The following is a 23868-nucleotide window of genomic DNA, read 5'->3' as shown; positions in this document are numbered from 1 at the left end:
TGGTCATCTGTCTTTCATTCAGCACTATCCATGTGGAGGAGTTTGTGTTATTCTCCTATTAAGACTTGTGCATTTAAAAAAAAAAAAGGCTAAGTAGGATTTCTAAATTCCAGGTTAAAGGTTAAATGAGCGAAATAATTTGAAATACAATTGACAAAACTGAAGAAGGGAGGTAAGCATGAGATGCAAAATGAGGCAGGATTGTGAGGCTCTTTTCAGGCTGCAGTGTGTGTTGTGCCTCCAGGTAGTCGGGCACTACGCATCCTTTGAGCCTGGGAGATGGAAGGAGTTGGTTGTTTCTTCACTACAAAGGAAATATAGCTTTTCTTGTTGGGTATTATTTTCCCCTATTTCTTTCCTCTCTCTGGCATCTTATATGCTCATCGCGCTCCCTCTATCCAGTTCTATATGTAGGGCTTCTCCTCACTAACCATGTTCTTCTCTATTGCCTAAAATGTCATCATCACCTTTCCCTTAACCCCCCTCCAACATGTGTGGGATTTATAGTTGTCTGTATGGCTTCATGTACAGGAATATTAAAAATGGCTGCTGGCAGGTCTTGACCTTTTCAGATAATATAAAAAAACAGCCTTGTTTTCCGATGACTAACAAGGATTTTTGAGTTTTAAAAACATTGTCAAACATTTTATTGCCCAAAGACTAGAAGCGCAATCTAATCTTATAGCAAATTACATTATGCATGAGATTCTAATCATTTTAATATGGCAGTAACACAATTTCAAGCGTAGATACTTCCGTGAGCGCAAACCTTCGTGCATGGGTTTGCCTCACTCTAAATGAAACCTTTAACTCTGCCATCATCGCTCCCTTACTGCACCACTCTCTTATCTCAGCAATCCTCTCCTTCCCAGGTTCATCTCGCCTGCCTCCCAGCTCGTCATCACCTTCTCGCTCATCTCGGTTCAGCTGCTGGGGGTCTTCGTCTGGTTCGCGGTGGACCCTCCCCACACCGTCGTGGACTTTGGCGAGCAGCGGACCCAGGACCCCACGTCGGCGCGTGGCGTCCTCAAGTGTGACATCTCCGACCTGTCCCTCATCTGCTCCCTGGGCTACTCCATCCTGCTGATGGTGACGTGCACGGTCTACGCCATCAAGACGCGAGGCGTGCCGGAAACCTTCAACGAGGCCAAGCCCATCGGATTCACCATGTACACCACCTGCATCATCTGGCTGGCCTTCATTCCCATCTTCTTTGGCACGTCACAGTCCGCAGAGAGGGTAAGTGTGTCCGGGTTTTTAAAAAACAAAATCAATTCTCTTTTATTGTTTTTTTTTTTACCAATGCTATTAAATACACGACCTAACCTGCATACCTTAACTGCTGTCTCTTTTTTACATTTTCTTTATGAACTACAGTCTACAGAGAGTGTGAGTATATTGCAGATGTCTGTATGCCATTCCCATCATCTTTAGTCTGCAAAGAGGATGAAACCATGGCTTGTGTGTGTGTGTGTGTGTGTGTGTGTGTGTAGTACTCTGTGTGTCTATCTATGGGATTACCCTGTAAATGACCTGTTTGGGATTTAAAGCAATTTTCTCTGAGACACCACAATCTACAGGAAAGATGAGTACAGAGGGAAATGCTGTGCATGTGTGGTTGCAGAGTTTGACTTAATAGGAAAGGATGCAATGGATATAGATGATTTCTGTGTGATACTAATGTATATGTGTGTGAAATGTCTTCCATAAATTGACAATTCGCTGACAGGCGGGTTGTGACGATGTGGTTTATGGGCTTCCGGTGAGCTTGACGGACCTCTCCTGAGCACTTTCTGCAGTATTATTACCTTTTGGAATCGCTTTTTGAGTCATACATTTGCATGTATTGCTATTACAAAACGTCTGCTCTCTCTTTACCAGACTTTTTGGAGATCAAAACTCCATATCTTGGCACTGAAAGATATGTTTTTCTTTTACAATTGTAGCTATACTAATGGCTTAGAGTCCAAAATCTCCTGACAATCCCCAGTGAGTACAAGAGGATTTTCTGTCTGGCTGATTGACTAGATCCATGCCTTGGTCCTGGCTTTTAGAGGCTTGTACTGTACTGAGTGAATTCCTCCTTCCTTCAATTATTGATGGCTTTATGATGTAACTTTTATAAGGTGAATGTGTGTGCCTGTGTGTGTGTGTGTGTGTGTGTGGAGCTGCCTTTACAAGGTTCGGGCTCCGCCTAATGAATGATGGTTCCATTATACATACACAGTTCATTATCCACATGTGTTTTAATGATTTCAAAGATAAAAAAAGAGCCTTTTCGTGAGTGTCTGCTACAGCCACTGAGGAACTGTGTGATTCAATGAATACAAACTATAACTGGCTTACCACCAGTCTAGACACCAATGGGCCGTAAGGAGTCATAAAACACATTTCATTCAAACTCAAAGACAAGCGTTGATGTATGCAGGCAATCGCCTCGTCGTCGTCGTATGGGACCAAAACAAATTTAAACTCACCGAGCAGAGGTGTAAAAAAAAAAAACGCCTTTTGCCTTAACTGCTATATACATACAAATACGCAGCTATCGCTATAGAGACCAGTAGAAGATATGGAAGTAATTGAACAATTGTGTGACAGCCTATAAGAGGCCATCTTATCACTTCAAAATCAATGGGTTTAGGAAGCATACACACATTAACTCATCACAGCACAGTACACACAGGAAACCATTGTGTTGACTCGCATGTGATTTATTGATTCTATGTGTTTGACAGTGCGTCTTCACTCTCGTTTTAGCAATAAAACCTTTCATACACTCGTTAAGATTCAAGGCAGCTCATTGATTGCAGATGTCAGAGGCTGTACATCACTGTGCTAAACCTTTGTGCACACGTGTGGTAGACAGATAAGCAGGGATCAGACATGGATGTGAACAGACAGATAGCACTGTATTATTCACATGTAAACGCACGCACACACACACACACAGAGTGTAGCGATACAAATCACAAACCTCAAGCTGTTTTGGAAAGAAATGAATCCAATCATAACACAGCTCCAAAACTAATTGTGTCCTTGAGTCTTTTTTACACAATCTCACATGTCAGTCCACTTGTATCCTCCTCCTCGAGATAAACACCGACTACCTTTGTGTCCACTGGAGGGTCAAGTCTTCCCTTCCTCAATTAGAGACACAAGTAGTATTGTCACTCAGTCAGTCGGAACATTTTTTATTTCTCCGTTTTATGGCGTCGCAGCGCATTTCCCAGTCATGGCGCGTCGCCGCCTTTGTCGCATGGCAAAAAGCTAACATCAAAGTGATCTAATCACACATCAGGGAAATCATCCTCTTGCTGGATGCATCACAGTGTTTGTTTTTTTTTCCTTCGCTAACTTCATTTCTCTTTAAGAAGCCAGAGAGCGTAGCGTCTCTGTGATGTTTTATTTTACTTTTCTTTGTGTGTTTTTTTAAAGCAATTACCTTTTTTACCTCACCACAGTCATGCAAATAGCATATGGCCAGCCTGCATGAAATATAACCTAATAAGGGAAATATTGCTGATTTAGTTTCCACACACTGGAAGCTTCTATAACCTTTACGTTGTGTGTCGTGTGAGCTCATAACCTTCCATATGCGCACATGTGTGACCAGTCGTAGATGCTGGTGTCACGTTGTTTCTTTAGGGTCAGTTCACGCACATGTGTGACTCTAAATGTCATTTGTGTGTGTTGTATGGCTTTGTAAAGGTACCTCTGTGTGTGTGTGTGTGTGTGTGTGTGTGCGTGTGTGTGTGTGTGTATGCTATCTGACTTGCCGTTGTGTCCTGTCTTACTGGTTGGGTCGTTCAGCTAATTAGAATGTCCACCAGCGACTTCTTGTGTATTGGCGTTTGAGTGTGTTTGTCTGGTGTGTTGTATTTAATTGGAATATCCACCAGTGCACATTTGTGTGTCTGTGTATGTTGTTTCTAATTGGAATATCCTCTGGAGTGTGTGGCAGCTGGCTGGCTAACAGAGAGAGCAGAAGAGAGGGAGGAGAGAGACGAGTGAAAGGAATAAACAGGTAATGATGTGACTCGCTGATGGGGCTTTAATGAGGAGAGCTCTACCGAGGGCATAGGCTTGGTTTCCGAATGGGCCGAGGGGGACGAGGCAACAAGGAAGTTAGTCGGATGTTCGATGACAACGTGACTCGCATTGGGATTAAGTTTGCCATCACGCTCTGCCTAATAAGTCATATAATTATTAAAACATCTACATTTATATACCCTTGGTTTGCTTCGTGGCCATGTGAAGACATTTCTAACGCCAGTTGTATGAGGACTTGGCTCTTCGAGGCTTCACCGGCCTCCGCCAGGTGTGCTTCAGTGCTGTCTTTTAAGCGTATTCCTCGTAGAATGCATCTGTATGGGAGTGCTTTAAACTCCGCCGTGCCTTTGGAGAAATTAAAAAAAAAGGGGTCCACCTGCTGGAAACTTTCAAGAAATGTCAACCGTACCTCACGTTGTTGCACAATGTCTTCGCAGCCTGCGCAGTGAGAGCAGCGGGTTAGCGGAGCCACAGCTTCGACCCTCAATCAGCGTCTTCGCAGGACGTGTGCGGTGAAAGTATTGTGCAGGTAATCAGTGGACGGAGCCCCAAGAGCAATCTCTTTAAAACGGAATAAAATAGACTTGAAACGTTGTGGTTGCCCGTGTGTAGCGCGAGTTCCACTGGAGCTGTTCCACTGCCTGTGTAGACAGCTGGATAGCATATATGTGTTGATCAGATACGTCGCCTGGGGAATGACCTTATACTCTTTCCAAGTCAGCTCTGATTAATTTGGCATGCAGTAACGCACACGAGTCATAATTTAGTTTTAATGAAAACTCAACTCCTGGCATTTGCCGCATGGCTGATATGGATGGAGCGGAATTCAGTAACGCTGAGGCAGACCAGCTAACATATTTTGTTTTTAAATGAGTGACAAGCTCCTTTTTTTAATCATTGAGAACATGACCAGGCATATACTTGCATTTTCCTTGCTCCCTTTTTTTTAAAAGTTGTAAAACGCCTGCATTGACTGACAGCAAGGCTGGCTTTATCTGCGTGGAACGGTGTGATCAGCGACGTCGTCAGAAAGGAGCAGCATAGGAAGGTGAAGCCATGAAGCTGCCATACATTACAGTGGGATACACTAATGTATAACACTCCACCTATAGAAATCCACCCTTCCTCCATAGCTTCTGCGTTGAATATAAACCATACAGTGGGTACCACGGGGCCCGACTGTCTCGCTGTACTTTCTTGCTACATGCATATTTAGAGTAACTTCATCTGCTTCATTGCATTTGAGTGCAGATTCTGCCACATACTCATCCTCTGTCCCCGCCCACTCACTGTCATTTGATTCTCGTTCCCTCTCATGTACATAAATGTGTTCAATGCCTTCCGTAACCTCCTTTTTATATGCTCCTTGTATTGCTGCTCACTCCTCGTCTTAACACCCTTCCTCTCATTCCTCTCCATTGCTCATGTACTGTCCCCCACACTCCTCTCCTCTGAATACTCAACACGGCTCTGAGTCACAGCGGGCAGAGACGGAGAGGAGGAAGGAGCACAAAGCGAGGGAGAGACGAGAATATAAAGGGGAAGTTTCAGTGCGGGATGGGGACACGCAGCGAGACAGCGAGACACGGAATGAGAATGTGGGAGATAAATCAAGGGAGAGGGAGAGAGAGAGGGATTCTTAACCATCACCAACGAGGGAAGTATTGTTTTGAAATAGGTCATGCTACCATGCAGAGGCTGCTGGCTCCGAACAGCTTCTGCCGCACCCTGCAGAAATGGGAAAGGTTGTGTGTGTGTGTGTGTGTGTTTCCCTCGTCCTCTCTCGGCGTGTTGTAAACCCGAACCACAGGGTGCATCCTCTCTCCAGCTATCTCTCTTTGCTTCTGCCTCATCATCCCTTTGCCCGACACCACGGACAGACGACCATCTTTCCTTTCTTCTTCCCTCTCCTCCCTCTTTCTCTTTACCTCGTTCTGTCTCCCTGCGAGCCACCTCTCCTGTGCTCCAGATGTCTTAAATATGGTCAGCTTGTTATCTCCTGCTTCCAAGCGAGGAAGACTCAACCACCCCGCTGCTACCCACAAACCCACTCACTGTGTGTATGTGTGTGTCTTTTCTTTTTTTCCCCCAGCTCTGGTTTTGGTATTGTGTCATTATATGTGCACCAGTTGCTTGCACTGAGACATATTTGAGGGATTTCTCCCCCACCCCCCCCCCCCACCCCCATTTCTTTTATTTTACTCGTAATGATTCAAAAAGCAGAAGCTGCTGAGTGACAGAAATGAGGTGCACACCCTCTAAGTCTCTGATTGGCCAGAAGTTTCGCTCCTGTCCACCCAGAAGAGATGTGCTGCTTTAAATTGGACATTTTAATGGAAATCTTTTTTTTTTCTTTCTTTTTTTTTTTTCAATTCTACATTTGGGCTCCATGAGTAGGGACTGGGTGAAACAACGAGGTATGCAGTACAGCCACAACCCAGCTTGGAAAAACAGTCATCACTCTTTCTTCAATGTGATAAGAGAAGGACGGAGCTGCATGTTCTGAACAGCATGAATCCGCAGATTCAGTCTTTCTGCTATACAGACCTATACACTTTTTGTCCCTCAAGGCCTCCCATTCACTTTATCTCTGTGATATATTCCCCATCTCTCTCTCGTACACACACACACACACACACACACGCGCACACACACGTGTACACACACACTGCTGTCCAACCTTAGACCAATGCAAGACCCCAGAGTTCTAACCTCAAAATAGCCACTTTGAGAAGTGAAGAATGGCAAATAGCCTCACTTTGAGTAACACTTCTCTCTTTTTTTTTCTCCACACCCCGTGATTGGTCCTCAAGAGTATAAAGAAGAGGACACATCTGCCATACCTGCCTCACAAATCCATGTCTGCACCTCAGCACACACACACACACACACACACACACACACACACACATACGCACACACTCACAGTGTCGCGGTTCACCGTCTTCAGACAGATTTATGGCCGTGACTGTGGTCCCGGCGGAGCGCTAGTGACCGCCCAGATCCTTACCGGGAGTAACCGTCGGTAATCAATCTACACTAATCTGAGGAGGAAGAGAGAGACGGGGAGGCAGAATGAAAAGAAATGGCCCGGTGAGAAAGAGGGGGACTGAGAGGGTGGCAAGAGAAACGAGTGATGGAGGATGAATGAAGGAAAGGGGGGGTGAAGCAAAAAGAGAAAAGAAAAGGAGGCAGCAGGAGAGAACATACAAGGCAGAGAACATACAAGGCAGAGAACATACAAGGAGAATGAATCAGAGAGTGTGGGTGTGCAGAGGGAGAGCAACAGCTACTAGCAGACAGAGAGAGAGTTGAGGGATGGTGGGGTTTACGCTAAAGATGGAGGAAGAGAGGCAAGCTAATATCAGAGAGAGAGAGAGATGTAGATCATAAATGAAGGAGTAGAGGTGAAACACTGAGATACAAAGATGAAGAAAGCCGGGTCAAAGGGAGGAGGGAAAACAGAGAAATGTCGGAATCGCTTTAGAATCGGACAGATGGACGAGGCTCCAGGGTCATGAGCATTTAAACATCAGAAGTGACTCTCTCTGTACGGCATGCACACACACACACAGCACAGCAGTCCCAAACGTGATGCCACACTCGTGTCTTGGGAAGGTGGAACTGCAGGGTTCATTGTAACGCTCAATTTACTTCCATTTGACTGTCCGGTGGATGATTCAGCTGCAGCTTATGTCAGCGTGGAGGAAATCTATAAACCCAAACACCTAAACACAACATTTGGCTGAAGCATTCGTAATGAGTCAGTACAGTAAGTGAGCCTGACAATGTGTGACACACTGTAGGGGATTTAACAGTCCACATAAGTATGGTATCTGCTCAGTGAGAGTAAAACAACATTCTATAATATGCACACACAAAAACAGGGCGAAATCATTGTAGACAGCTGATAGTGTCCAACAATGTATCCATCATAAAGGTGAAAATAGCCCTGAAATAAACATGGTTTTGTGTTTTCTCTCAGGCAGACCAGCAAGATATATGATGAGTTATAAAATAAACCATCACTCTTTCTATTTAACCATTTGGTTAGATTTTGTGAGGAATTAGACAGCATTGTAAGCTGTTGAAAGTAATGTTGAGGTTCAATTCCAGTAGTTATTGTGATTATAATGGGGTTAGAGGTATTATATGAAGCATTATATTTACACAGTACACAGCTTTGAATGCAACATACATATGGTATAATTAAAACCAGTGTGAAACTTTTAAATGGGAATAGAGTATGTATGTTATGCTTTAGGGAAACGTGAATATGTATATGCACCCCTAACTCGAATCTGCATAGATTACAAACATAGTATTCTCGTATCATTAATTGTATTTTGTAAAAATGTTCACTTGAAAAAATGCTCATCCAGTTTGTGGAAATCATACATTTGGTTGAGGTTTTAGTGAAAAGTCGGTTATAATTCAATAAAAACTGGTAAAAGTGGAAACTACTTAAAATGAAAACTATCCTGTTATGAGTTTAAATACAAAATCCATATGCATAGAGCTTTATTTTTGCAGGAAAGGTAAAATACCAGCACACAGTTCATAGTTCCTGCAGTATGCTCATGTGCTGTACAGAGAGAAGTCACTTCTGACCAACGAGTCCTTCTTCAGACGTTGTGGCGTTTTCATTCTGACAGAGTTTACTGATCCACGACATCATTATCTGCAATAGGCTGTGTGTGTGCAGGGAGTAAAAAAAAACAAACCTACTTTAATTCATTTTTGAAGGAATGAGTTTCCCAATCTTTTGCAGGGAGCTGGTGGGATTTGGTTGTTTGGCGGAAAATTGGGGGAGACAGAAAGCAAGTGTCAGATCCTGACATCAAACAGTGAGATGTTGAAGGATATGGAGACACCCAGAGGGACCTCACATAGAGATGTTGGCACACACACACACACACACACACACACACACCATGTCTGCATATACACATGCATGCTCCACATTCACAAACACATATTTAAGCCGACATTTAAGTACACTTACATGTACATACACTCAGAAATGTTCCTCCAGGGACCAATGGAGACAAGATAAGAGCAGAATGCATCAAAGATCTAAGTGACATCCCATTCGAGGCCCAATGCAACAGTCATCTTCATAAACCTCACATCTCTGGAACAGCACTAAAATAACAAACATCAAATATGCTGTTGTTTATTCGTTTTTTTTTACCCCCCCCACCTCCACTGCAGCTGTCAATTCTTCATTCAGACTGGAGAAAAGACAGACCGCCTGACAAAGCAAAACATGCACTGAAGCTGATAAAATAGTTGCGTTGACACTTTTTACTGCCTAACTTTTGAAAGATTTTGCATTTTTAGATTCTGATTGTTTTATTCTGCTTTTATAAGAACCAGCAGTAAAGTATGTGAAGCAAACACGCTCTAAAAGGACAATCATGCTGCAAAATAAATTTAAAAAAAAAACATTGTAAATTGATGAATGAAGTCTTAGTAGATGCCCCAATTTAATTAGTGCTGCTAATCCCAAGAGAAATTCAAAGTGTGTTGCCCTTCAAGCTGTTGCTGTGCAGATGCAATAACCTGGCATCCGGTCGCTGGCAATGGTTAAGGAATACTTGGCGAGATGATTTTGGAGCTCTGTCAGACTCAAAGCACCGCGTAGCATTCAGGTCGGATTCGGGAATAAAAAGTCTGGTCGGCGGAGTTATTCCAGTCGGTGCGTCCAAATGAACTGAACCTTCATATTGTTGGAGCATTTAAATGTTGTCCCTTATTAAGTGTTGCTCACTGACTACATTGGTTTGGAGTAGCAGTTGTACCCAAACCAAGTTTATTCGAGTTTGTAAACTATGTTTTTTTTTGTTTTTTTCAGCTGTGCAATCTCTCTCTCTCTCTCTCTCTCTCTCTCTCTCTCTCTCTCTCTCTCTCTCTCTCTCTCTCTCTCTCTCTCTCTCTCGTCCTGGAAAGATTGACCTTTCTGGGCTCGTTTCATCCTTGGCTGCAGATTAACAATTAACACCGCATGTTTCAATCACCGCCGCAACATTTTTCCTTTTCTTTTTGTGCACGATTAGCGATAATCAGCGCGACAATGTGGCTTCACGCGTACAGCGGGAGACATTTCCCTCTCCGCGAGGTGGAATTTCAATACAGGGTTAGAGGAATTAGAGGAGTTGGGGGGCCTCTCGTGAACGTAATTAAGGAAAGTACCGGACCTCTGAAATGTTCCCTGGAATAAAGTCACCCAACGACGGCCATGATTGTATTACCTTGATTAATTCATATGTTCCATTAGAATTACAAAACAGGGTTGGGGACGATGTCATCCGACGAGTATTACTGTGTGCGAAGTTCTTTGTATAATTTCCAGCCCAATTTCTGTCACGACTGCATACCGTAAGCTGCAGGAACAGGTACAATTCACAAATATGACACAAGAGCAGACATACAGTTACTCCCGTTTTATTTGTTCACAGGGTCAAACTCCCTTTACAATTAGGAAGCAGTCTGCTGGCTGACGATGCTCCATGCTGTTCCATGCTGGGTATTTTAATTGGCTGGAGCTGTGCACAGTGGGGTCACAGTCACGTCAGTTAGTCAAGAGAGAGCCGGGGTTCTCAACGGGGCCGCCCTAATAATATGCGATACCATGAAACCTTGAAGCACAACTCAATAGCAGTTTGACTTGAGACTACTGGCCGGACCTCATCCAGATGTGCAAGTCAATACGGGGCTCCACTAACAAGCTGTGGCAGAGCAAACACAGGTGTAGCACTATTTTATGGAGTAACCTGTGCACTCTTTTAAAGACATACAGAACTTGGGCCAGTATGGATTAGATGGAGTAAAAAATGTCTCCAAGTGCTGTTTTGTAGACGATAATGAGGCACTTGATCGCGCTCGGGCCCAATTAAGTCGCCGGGACAAAACGCTGAAATATTGTGGCACAGAATCCTGTGACAGATGTTTTAGAAATAGTTTTTCATCACAGCACACTGTTGGGAAAAATGCATGTGAAAAACTCGGAGTGAAAAACATATTAATGCTGCGTTCACATCAAAAGCGCTGCGGATGTTCACAAGAGTTGGAAAATTTCCACTTGCACGTGGACCGTTAGCGTCCACGTGCAATCTACTCGCACAAACTCTTTTGTGTGCAGATTGTAAAGCTAAACTCGAGTCTGCTGTTATCATGTTTCATCCCCCCTTATTATCATCATCATAATTATTGCCGTCTTTAAGCACAAACAACGCAACTAAAAGTGATGATTCTATCGCTTTGGAGCTCTGGTTGATGTTTCGTGTTGTTGAAAACTCAAATCGTATGTTCATACGCTTACAAGGACTACAGTGAAATGGCTCATTGATGTGTTCACACCATCTACACGATAGATTAAAACGTTTTTTTTTTTCTTTAAGTAACTTTTTACACGCACACAAATTGAAAAGACAAACATCTAAACCTCTCACCGTTAATCAGTTGTTCTGTTTTAGTGAAATAACTTTTCTAAATGATACTCGTAACCGTCACAGTTGGAGTTTTGAAAGCAGGCCTCACTTCTTTAGATTCTTCCTTCTTTGATATTCTTCATAAGCGATAAATATGATACTTTAATTATCTTATACTTCAAAGGATTACAAATAGAAAGTCCTAATGAATCACTTTAATGATACTTAATTATGATTCACCGCTGCAAGTAAAGTTTCTAAAGACATTTGATGCAATTGGCGATTCTTGTTTTATTGAGAACACTTTGAAGTTCTGAAAATATGGGGGAAAAAAATATAATAAATTATAATCCTGCACAGTCAGAAGCGGTAAGAACTGGTACGGTCACGCTCTCATTTTCTTTAATAAATAAATAAATCCAAATAAAATCTCCTCACCCTCCCATGGCTCAGGTGATTATAATGATGAGTGGTTCTGTGGTGCGCGTGGACGGAAACAGGAGGTGGGAGTTAGACACACACACACACACACACACACACATACACACACACACACACACACACACACACACACACACACACAGTTTTTTACTCAAAATGGCAATGTAAAGTTAGTTTAGGAGCCCCAGGCTGCCTGTAAAGTCACTTTGCTGGTTCGGTGAGGGCAGCCACCTATCAAGGACACAGACACTCATTATCAACATGCTGAGATGCAGAGAAAAAAAAAAAAAACACAGAATAATTGGGAGACAGAGAAGTAAAAGTTGGTGGGACAAAGAGTTCAAATCAGATAAAGTTTCAAAAGACTAAAAACATATAAGGGAGGATATTAAAAAGAAAGAGAGGGGAAATAAAACATATTCCAGAGAGAGATACAGCACAGTTTGGAGGCCGGTGTCGAGCCAACCACTCTCAGAGGTAAGATCAGAGACGAGGGGATGACAAGTAAAGGATGGAGCGTCTGAAAGATGCAAGATGTCTCCGGCAATGCAATGTGCCATGCACAATGCTTTATCAGCCATATATTTTTCAACATCAACACTAAGTGACTTTTTTTCTTGTTTTTCCCTCTGACCCTCCGCTGACTCGGTACATGAAACAAAGCAGTCAGCAGTCGTTTGTTTCAAAATGTGGGCTGGGAGATAAAAGGAGAGTGACGCCTGGCGAGAGATCTCATTGGCTCCAGAGAGTTAAACCCGAGTCCAGCTTAATGCAACAGTGCCCGCGTGAAGGGCAAACTTCTTTTTTACTGAAGATCCAATCAATCACTTTCTTCCAGTCGATCATAAGTTGGGAAAATAGGATTTCACTCGTGTCTTTCTCTGGCGTAGAAGACCTGTCCCTGTCTATCCGCCTGGATATCAGTAAAAGGTGTGTTTCGAAAGGTTGCAGTTAATCCAAGTGAGGTTGACTCAACAATCAACGACAGCCGGCGATTAATGCCGTGAAGACTTCAATTTTTTTTTTTTTTTTTAAAAAACGCCACGCTGTGCACAACAATTGCCTGGTGATGACAGGCAACCACTCACTCAGCCACTTGGCAACATACAACCACAACCATGACATTTGTGGCACTGTTCATTTGAACATGTGCCAGCTTCCTGTTGAAGTGTCTTGTGGGAAAACTGTCAATCGTACCACGAGCAACGTGCCCGTGGCAATGAGGGCTTCAGGACTCACTGACCACCTTTTTTTTTTTCCTTCCTTATTCCACCTCTCTCTCTTTCTCATTAACTTCCACTTCCTGTGAACCGTGGATTGTTCTCCTGAACCGTTCTTTTATTTCATGTTTGCCTTCCTTTCTTAATTCTGTTTGTGTATTCTCTCTCTCTCTCTCTCTCTCTCTCTCTCTCTCTCTCTCTCTCTCTCTCTCTCTCTCTCTCTTTTCTCGCTCTGTGGTACAGAGAGCAAAAGGTTTTGCAATAATCAAAGATGTAATTCTCCATGCTGTGGTTCATCAAGTGTGAGAGGCCGGGGTATGTGTGTGTGTTTCTGTTCTCACAAGCCGTGCATAATCTGATTTATATTTGTGTCGGGGCACGCTCGTCTGTGCGTGCACATGCAACTATTCGGACTGATTGAAGTGCATTTTGCAGCACGGTGTTGTAATCAATACATTCCCTTCAAGGTGTCTTCAAAAGCAGTGATGAAATCACGTCGTTACACAACTGTCAGTTTCTGGCATTGACTAGAGATGCTCTAATGTTGGTGAAAGCTGATAGCGCCTTTGTATTCTGGGAAGATGAGGAGCCCACATGATGTGCAAAGAACAGAAAAAACATACCCATGCCATTCTCCATGAATTCCACATGTGTTTTATGCCTTACCTTAATGTGTGCATGTCATACATCTGTCCTGCATGTCTATATCAGTGAGCGGAAATTGCAGTGTCTGCAGAAGATAGGCCTAATTTAGTTAATTGGCTTCTGATGGTGTAGTGTTCTCAAGCTGTACTTTCTATTTCACCGTGTAATTTATATAGTACAGCCAACCAACCCAGAATAGCCTTCAACGGTAGCTGTCACGCCTCGGCTATCAGCTGTGAAGAGAAGACTGCATCCTCGACACTTAACTATCAGGCTGCCTGTCTCTTTGGATTAGCCACGTCTCCCGAGAATTACATTTTTGTTTTACAGCTCTTCAGTGTTAGCCATTTCAATGAAGTGGCAATGTTAGCTGCCACAGCAGACGCCACTCATAGTGCCCCGCGATAAAATGTATGGACCTGAGGCCTCTTGAGTCCTGGTTTCTGCAATGCTGACCCCTCACATCCAGCTCCAGGTGGGACACTATTGTGAAACTTGACCAAAAAAATGTGGTAAAGGACGGAAAAAACCCAACATAACACATCTGCTCGTTACCAGGACTCACCCTGTGGGACGGTCCACCTACAGACTCTGGTTGGACACAGACTGGGTCCCTCTAAAGGTCGTCCCTCTCAGAAAGTGCGATGAGCATTATAGTTCGAATGCACTCAGCCTGCTCATATTGTTCTGGCTCCATTATACTTGATTTACTGTCAAACAATAGCATACGTCATGATTAGTTTGGGGAAACTAATCATAGCATGCCATTTTATCATATCTACCCAATTATACCAGAAAAACAGCATGTATAATGGGTTTTGGCATGCGGTAGCTCAGAGGTGATGAGGAAGTGAGCAGTAAAACAAATTACAACAGATGTGCTGACTGAATACGCTTGCACCTTCACTGACGCCCGGGTACATCTCAGACACCGCCGTTTGAGTTGTGTGGGATCATCAAAGTGGCTGCAACTATGATATATGCGTCGGGGGCCTCAATCGAGATCCAGACCGAGAGAAAAGTCCTCTGCGAGAACCCTTTTTGTGCACTCGGCTCTGAAGGGACCCACAATCGTTTGTGATCACGGTGTGCTGAGAGTGAAATGGAACCTCAATGTTATGTTTTGCAAGTATGTTCAATTTGAGATAAGGTGTCCCTGAGGGATGGGGGCAGCTATCAGTGAGATTGTACGCTACACACATAACATGGTGATAAGGTCTGGGCTGAACAACAGTGGCGCTATCCTTTAAGCGCTAATTGAAAAATAACAAGGTGTTTCCCGTAGACAAAAAATCCGTAACTCAGCCCTTTTTTTTCCCCCATCAACACAAAATGAAACGAGTGCCCGAGAGAGGACAACGAATCCACAGCGCTACTAAGTCGACACGGGAAATATTACTCACCGACACTGTCCAAGAATTTAACGAAAGCATCACTTTCCTCAACCAGAGGACTTCAAGTGAGCTCAACACTATGCCACGTGTTTGTGCACAGAACCTTCTTCTATTTCTCTTTTGTCTCCTGATCCTCTTCATCCTCGTTTCTTTTCTCCCCAGGTGTTAAAAGCACACCAGGCATCACTTTATCCCTCTGTTCCTCTTTCCGAATCGCTTCCTATCACGAACCAGAGATGCTCCGCCTGTAAATGTCTTAAACCTTAAGGGAATAAACCGTATGCAGCCATCTGTAGCTAAGAGGCTGCTTTCTGTGTGTAACGTTTGGAATAATAGAGCGCTCTTCCGACGCAAGCAGTTTGAGCCGATATCAGCTGGAGACTGCAAGGTGAAGGAGGACAGTGTTCGGTGGTGGTGTGTATGTGTGTCTTTGTGTAAATAACAGCTGGAAGCCAAAACATTGGTCCAAAGGCTAGATGTAATGGAAGTGACTATCAGCATCCTTGCTGCTGTTTCGATAAGAGCAGAGTTCACAGCTCCAGGGACTCTCTCTCTCTTCCCTTGTCATTGTGACTGTTACTCATCCCTTTTTTCCTGTAGGTTATTCCATTTTTACTCCCTTTTTCATGGACTTCCTCGAATCTTTTCTAAGTCGTAGATGTTTTGTTTTTTTGTTTCATTCATGTCTCCGTTACTGGAAACGCTCCATCTGTCTCATCCTGTTACAGCCACTCACTGATCCCTGTTTCAGTACAAATGAGTGCAACATGGCGAAGTACAAATGAATCCACACGTTTTGCATCTCTCTCATGATCTTCCTTTGCTCTTGTTTAATTGGACATACGTCTCAAACAACTGCACAATGCAGTCCCATAATAGTGTGTTGTTTTTTTTGTGTCTGTGTGTCTCCTGCGGTTGAAAGAAAGTCAACAGTGGAGTATAAACTGCCACCAGAGCCTGCAGGGGAGCTGCAGGCTCTCTCTATCTCACTCGCTATCTGTGTGTGTGTGTGCGTGTGCGTGTGTGTGTGTGTGTGTGTGTGTGTGTGTGTGTATTTTCCCTTTTTTGTTGGCTACCACCAATGTTATCAATCAGCACCTTTGTTACTCGTCCTCTTTATTTCTGAACACAATTTTTCAAAAGATTAAACTTTATGGAATGAAAATATTTTTTGGGGAAGTGAAGAAATGTTTGAAGGTACAGAAACGTGGGTTTCTCATCCCTTCAGGGATACTTTAGCTCTTGGGGTTAGGCATCTAATGTTGATGCTCAGCTTTAGAGTTCTGGGAATGCTTTGAGTCCCAGCATGTACGGAAATATAAATGTGTATCATTCAAAGGAGCAAGATCGAGATTCGTGATATCTTTGTCGAGTGATTACATCACGTGTTTGTTAATGAGCTCTTTGTGAGGTCAGAGGTTTGGTTGAGGAATAGTGATCTTTTTTCTGCCGGCATCATTTTCCAGTGTTCTCTGCTTCCTTTGGAGAACATAATAGTCTGGTCAAACACAATCATTCCAGGTCAGCTCATGGACATTTCTTCTTACTTTTTATTCTGTCCATTTCCCATTTCTCACAAATGGCACAATGTGTCCGCAAAATAAAAGATATTCTCAAGGCATATTTACACCATTTACAGACAACAATGAATTCTGAATTAAATGACCAAATAAAAGAAATGAGAACTGAGTGCACTCTGATAGTTTTGTCCCAGAGGCGTCTTGGTATTATTTAGTGCACCAAGAATCTCTATGGTTATGAAGTTTGTATGTCCTGTATGAATATATGTATGCATGTAAGTACAATGTCTGTCTTTTACCGACAAATGATTCATGATGTGGTTACATCACTTTTTATTGAGCGGTACTACATAAAGGGAGTTCGTCAACAGTGGTGGAGCAAACATTACCCAAAGCAAGACACCAAAGTACCACGACGTTGCACCCGCATTTCTACTTTCTCTCCCGCTCTCTTACTCACTTGATCTTCCCTCTCATCCCTTTCCTCCTTCTCTCACCATGCCTCTCTTGTACTTCCCCTCCTGGCTTCGTCCCTCCATTTTGACTATTCTCTCGCCTAAATCCATCCATCCATCCATCCATCCATCCATCCATCCATCCATCTCACCCCTCCCTTTTTCTGTCGGTCTCCCTCTATATTCGCAGACAGTGCTCGCCCGATAGGCCCCATGTCTTGAGAGCTTGTCAGCTGTGTCAGGTCTCTCCTCCTCCAAACTACTTTCTGAAACTCGCTAAGGACCTGAGGACGAGTGCTCAGTCCTCTGCAGTCTGCTTCACTGTCTTCTTGTTTCATTATAACTGCCCTCCATCTTACTTGGCAGAATTGTATGAGGTCATAGTCTTAATTTAGTCTGGTTTATATAACAATTCCTGCTTATATTACATGTCATCATATCTTTCCGTCAGTCCATCTTTCCACTGGAGACATCTCGTCGACTATACAGGACTATGTATGCCTGGATCAGCCTACGAAATAAATGCAAAGAATCACTTCTCATTCTTGGAGAAAGAGTCAAGCTCTGCAGCGAACAGGCAATTAAGCAAATCCATGAGTGCCATCATTTCCTATAGCATCTGATCTACTAGCCTGTGTGTCATTGTCGGTGTCACTACATGTTCTACTAATACTGCCCGTCCTCTGCTACCTGTTTCCTCCCTCTTATCTTTCCTTCTCCTCTTTCCCTCACCAGACACACTGTGTAGTTGGACAATTACACAGACTATCTCTGACAACTTGAAATGTGATAAATGACTCTCGCTCTCTCCCTCTGTGTCTCTCTCCTTTCTAGATGTACATCCAGACTACCACCCTGACCATCTCTCTCAGCCTGTCTGCCTCTGTGTCTCTGGGGATGCTCTACATGCCCAAGGTCTACATCATCCTCTTCCACCCCGAGCAGAACGTACCCAAACGGAAACGCAGCTTCAAGGTGAGGCCCTGGGAAATACTTGAGTCTTACACCTTACATTTTGGCAATATCTTCGTGTTTCATGTCATATTTTCACCAATATTACATACTAATCATGCTGATGAAATAAAGAGAAAATATTTAACGATACACTATGTAGAATTACATTGAATTATAAACTAGGGTTGCCACAACCGGTCAATTAAATTGAATAGAATTGATTTGGACAATATAAGCGCAACAGTTTGGTTATTGAGTTGGATCTATGCTTTGATGCAAGACACGCTCGGGCAACGTCTCCGGCAAAATAGTTGCCAGTTGCAGCCCTACTGAAGAGGGGAACCACACCTTGTACCACACAAACAATCTTCATTTCCAATAAATGGATTTCTGAATGTGAATGCATGATGATACAGGCAATTGTGACAGCTGCCACCATGTCGGCTAAACTGAGCCAGAAGGGAGGAGACCGGCCCAACGGAGAGGTGAAGACTGAGCTGTGTGAGAGCATGGAGACCAACAGTGAGTAAGGGAACACCAGAGTTTTATACCTATACATATAACAGACTATGGGAAAAAAAAAACATATCTTCCGGTCCAGTTTGATAACATAAATCCACACATTGCTTGAATACATGTCGCTAGATCAACACAAAAGCATACACACAAAATAGTACACATACACATAGAGGTTAAAACTGTATTAGTGAATAGGACACGTGATAGTGCAGTATAACAACTATACGATGGAGTTATTTACTCTTTAATTCAATCATGTATGGAAAAAGAGCTGCAACTGTGACATGTGAATATAAATGTGTGCCTTTGTGCATGTGCATGCATGATTAGCTGCTTGTGTGCACGCATGCTATATAGTCTGAGTGTTTAACAGTCCAGTAAAGTGTTGATTAGTGTGTCCTTTTGTGTGTGTGTGTGTGTGTGTGTCACTAATCTCATGAATGTGTATGTCTCAGCCGTGCTGTGCATGCGTTTCTGTGCACTTCATGAATAGGGCGTGTGCGGTATTAACTTTCCGACCTGTGTTTTCCCATCAGCACTTTATTAGCACGAGTGAAGGAAGCGGGTTACAGTTCATTCATTTAGCTGAGAGTTCAACTGCTTCGTCATCTCCTCTCATACTTCCCTTTACAAGCGATGCAATGGCGATTGAACGAGGTGGTCACAACGTGTATACAACAGGGATGAGCAGACAGAAAGTTTAGGAATGCACTTTGGAAAATAGCGACAAAAAGCCTTGGCCATTCCTCAAGTGCACGAACATGCATTTCTGTGATAAATGTATTTATTTCTCTCCCATCATTCCAGCAGTGTGATGGCAAAGCACAAGTGAAAGAAAGAAAAAATAATAACACAAGGGTTGTATGAAAGCATCAGAGTATAACAATGGTGCAGTTAGAGGCCTGACGTTGCTGCAAAAACATTGACATTTACCATGGAGCGCCTGAGGAGACACAAGACATAATGGGTTTGACAAAAAGCCCCAACTACTCAGGTGGACTGTGGATGTGACACTGTTACGTGACCATCGTGACAAAAATCCGCTCTCAACTGCTCTTTCTTCTGTTCCTTTCCCCCTCCCATCCCTCCAATCGGTCCCTTCTCTTTCATTCTCCCCTTCGCTTCTTATTCTTTTCCTTCATTGTTCCTGACCTCGTCTTCGCCCAATTCTGTTATCGCCCTCTTTCCTCCTGTCCATCGTCCACCCTTCTCGTATGCACGCAGCTTCATCAACTAAGACGACATATGTCAGCTACAGCAATCATGCCATTTGAAGGGACCACAGAGGATGGAGAAAGGGATCGGACAGGAGAGGGGTCGGTGTCTTGGGGCAGTGCCAAGCGAGAGGAGGAGCCGTCGTTCTCAGCCGATTGGTCGAAGAACCGGCGGACAGACTGAGCGTCCAATGGAATCCAAGCATGAGACATTTTGTATTGTTCAGCATCAAACCACAGAGAGGTGGGACCACATAAACAGCCAGTCAGTGTGCCTGCTTTCCTGCCCACACCTCATTGGTCCTACCATGAACTTACCTGTTTAAAAAAAAAAAGAGACAACATTCAAAAAAAGAGACATACCATATGACACTTTGATGGACAGAGTAACTATTAAAAATCTACACGCAAACAAAAAAAAAAACATAAAAAGAAAAAGGAAAAAAAAACTCTCAGAAACCATGTAGACATTATATCTAAAAGGGCAAATGTGGGGCTGGGAAAGAGATTTAACAGATTACATTTTAAAAGATATTTAAAAAAGAGAAATGTCAGAGAAAATCTATGAGACTCAAACATGTTTGTTGTTATTCTCTACTTGTGAGTATTTTTGTGGTTGTGACGATTTTTTCATTCTTGTCTCACCGTTGTCTGATGGATCGCCCTTGCATAATGAGATGAGTGTGTTTCCTCTTGCTGTCTTGGCTAACCGGGTTGTCGCCTTGGGTTGTGAACCTGTAAAATGCCATGGTTGAAGCATGCCAGTTTTTATACAAAAAGGAGATTTATTTATAATAAAGGAATGTTTTGCAAATGTGTAGATTGGTGGTCATTTGTACGTTTGTAGTTTTGACGGTGAGCCCTCCCTTCACTGATCTGTAGATACGTATGAATGGCGAGTTGCGGCAATGCCAAAATGTCAGTATTACTTCCCACACAAAATGAATCATGCTCATGTACATGTATATATGTAATTGATTAGCGATCACGCTCACAGCAGAATACTTAGTGGTATTGTATGTCCCCTACTTTGATCCATACTGAAATATCTCAACAACTACTGAATGTACTGAGGTGGAAATATGTACAGACATGCATGGTCCCCAAAGGATGAACACCAAGGACTTCGGTGATACTTGGATAGATTGCCATGCAAGCTGGTTTAGAAAGATCTATACTCATGTTCCTGTCAGGATGATTTGTAATCACGTTGGTGATGCCATGACTTTTAATGTAGATCTAAATGTGCATTCGTCCAATACTTTGGACATCATGACAGTCCCGTCAGCCTCAGCTGTACTTTGTGTTTACGACTTGAGTGGAAACGGGTGCCCTGACAAAACAGCATGATTTTTCCTCTCTCTGTGCAAACATTTGTTTTCAAGTCTCTCATTAATCCCATCATTTAACAAATCCCTTGGTGGTATCCCGCAGAAAAGATCACTTGTCAAGCAAAAGTCTTCAAGTCACCGCTGCCCTCCTCCTCAACTGTGGTGATCTCTACTGACAACATGTTAATGGAGGAATCTCCCGGAGAGAAAGGGGCGTGTGACCACGAGAGAAAGAGCTAGAGATGAGAACAAAGTGGGCAAAACTCCCCTCGCTGTACACCTGCACCAAGCCAACAGATGTTTCTCCTTCAAAAATACAGGAGAGGCAAGAAAGAAACAGTCAACTGCATCAGTGAATCTATTCTTGTTGGAGAGGAGCAATCAATAGTGCTGAAGGCAAAGTGAAAGGACAAATCACCCCATTTACTCCTGCATGGTTTGCCCTACACACAGGTGTCAGATGAAAAGGTGTGTTCTTGTGCTTTTTGTAGTGCGTCTGCAGTCTTCTCTGGATGCCATGAAATGCTCCCTCAGTGACAGGGTTGACGTGCAGACTTATGTAGTGAATATGAACCGAAAAAAAGGAGAAGTCTTGTTCCGTGAGCATTAAAATCACATCTTCTGTCTCTACAGCTGGCATTCTGTGTGTGTTAAGTCCCAAATGGCCTTAAGCGAAACACTAAACTCCTACCTGTTTATTTACTGAAAGCTGCTCAGGAAAGATTGAAGCGTGTTTCATGACCCAAAGCCTCAGGGAACTGGTTTACCAGCCAAACGCTAACTTTTACAGACATGTTGTCGTCAAACAAAAGTAGTAGTTCTTGTACGTGTATCATGGTAAATGAGTAATTATATCTATTTTACTGTCATGTGCGTGTATGTAAGTTGTACAGCTTCCTAATTTGACTCTAGTACGAAGCAAAAAGTACATTTAGATGTTCCTGGTTCCTCCGGTCATCCTTCCAATGAAAATAGAGCCGTAGAGATGGGGAAGCTAACCAGAGCACTGGTGACTGGGTATTAAATAATAACTGTTGCAGCAGCATATGTATAAACTGCTACACCGTCAGCAGATCATAATGCAATGCAGCTAAATGTTATGATAGAACGTCTCTTGCGCTTGCTAGCACTATCACTCTGGATCTCCGTACTTTCTGGAGTTTTTAAATCAAAAGTGTCTCTCGGAATTGTGGGCAATCCCCATATGAAGCACATGTCGTTAAACTCATGTTTTCTGTCAAGCAGTTGATTGGTGTAAACAAAGGTTGGATTAGCTGTCTGACTAACGTGATGAAATAATTGTCGAGGGATCTAGGGCCGCGTCCTCCGACACTTGTTTGTCATCACGCGTATAAATCTGTCCGAGAGTCATCCATCGTTTCCCTGGAAAGAAACCAGATGGAGGATCTTTTGACCTTGTTGTCACTCAAGTCGGAGTGATACAGCTGGTTTGTGCACAGGATGGATTGGATGTAATTAATTAGCGCTAAATCAGCCTGACAAATGTGACAGAGCACAGGTGTGGAAGACGGACCAACCAACCAAAAACCCATTTTTTATATATATATATATATATATATATATATATATATATATATATATATATATATATATATGGTAATACCAAGTGTGACAAATTTGCCTATAAGGTCTGACAAAGTTGCTGCTCTTCACATTTTAAGGGTTTCAATGCGGGGATTTCCTATGATCACATTTCATTTTAAGAAGCCACTGCAGCAGATACTGCACCCATAAGCACGCTTTTAGTGTAAAACACCCACTTTGACATGCAAATCATCTCATTTCTATGCATATTTTAGACCAGACAGCGTGCGTCAAGGTGTCCGCGCACATCCCCTGAGCCTGAACTCGGCTGTGCAGCACAGCTCGCCGCAGGTGTCAGCAGCACACAGTGCGGCCAGATTGTGCGCACTGGACAGGTTGATTGATATCACGGTGTTACACACCGGACTATCTATGGGTATAACAATACTATTTATGATAGTAGCTACTTCTCAATAATTCATGATACATCTTTGTATTCAAATGTATGCATTTGAACTACAAAACAGAAAGAGACATGGCATTGTGAGCCAGATTTGAAGAGTCGTGGATTATTCAGCATTTTCACGTTCGAAAATCAATTGGAAACCTTTGTGTGCACTCAAATTCAGGTTCTCTTTGGTTTTGTATTTCAGCGGTGCTAAAGATACAACGAAACGTCCTAAAATGACCTGAACACAGCTTTTGTAATCTTTACATTGCAACTGATCAAGCACACTTTAAAAACTGACCCGGGTCAGTTCACATTTGAGGCTTTGTGAAACACCAAGGAACACAAGTGTGTCCTTTCCTTTTATTGACCTTAGCTCTGAGTACTGGGATTGTTAAAGTTGAACTGATTGGACATTGTTCCACTGGGTACATGTGAGGGTGAAGAGCACCTAATGACCTTTTTTGTGAGGAGAGCACAATGCCCCACTGCACAAGCTGTAATGCCACTGATTTGGCTCCAAACAGTAAACAGTATTTTCTCATTCGTGAAACACTTGTTTCTTTTTCTTTCTTGGATCAGTATGTTTTGCTTTTTGTGAGAGACACTGTTTTTCTCATTCCAATCGCAAACCGTATGGTAGGAAGTCTGCAAGATATGCTTTCCAATCGGAGCAATGCGCCGTGTTGTCTCCAGCCC

The 23868-nt window shown here is 43.0% G+C and overlaps 1 protein-coding gene across 4 annotated transcripts in view; it reads left to right on the top strand.

The window, feature by feature from the left end:
• Window positions 1-20865, top strand: part of grm8a (glutamate receptor, metabotropic 8a) — a 186756-nt gene extending 165891 nt beyond the window's left edge. For 3 of the 4 annotated variants that reach the window (XM_068586282.1, XM_068586280.1, XM_068586283.1), the window contains exons 11-14: window positions 873-1239; window positions 17993-18133; window positions 18529-18634; window positions 19856-20865. In XM_068586282.1, the coding sequence (XP_068442383.1) occupies window positions 873-1239; window positions 17993-18133; window positions 18529-18634; window positions 19856-19905 (664 nt within the window). In that variant the 3' untranslated portion in view covers window positions 19906-20865. Of the gene's footprint in view, window positions 1-872; window positions 1240-17992; window positions 18134-18528; window positions 18639-19855 lie in introns of all 4 variants that reach the window. The other variant, XM_068586284.1, reaches the window with a different exon arrangement.
• Window positions 20866-23868: the final 3003 nt, after the last annotated feature.

The sequence above is a fragment of the Clinocottus analis genome, unplaced genomic scaffold, assembly GCF_023055335.1.
Source record: "Clinocottus analis isolate CAN_PGR_092001 unplaced genomic scaffold, fCliAna1.0.p SCAF_20, whole genome shotgun sequence".
NCBI lineage: Eukaryota > Metazoa > Chordata > Actinopteri > Perciformes > Cottidae > Clinocottus > Clinocottus analis.
This window is presented reverse-complemented; position numbering and strand designations above follow the sequence as displayed.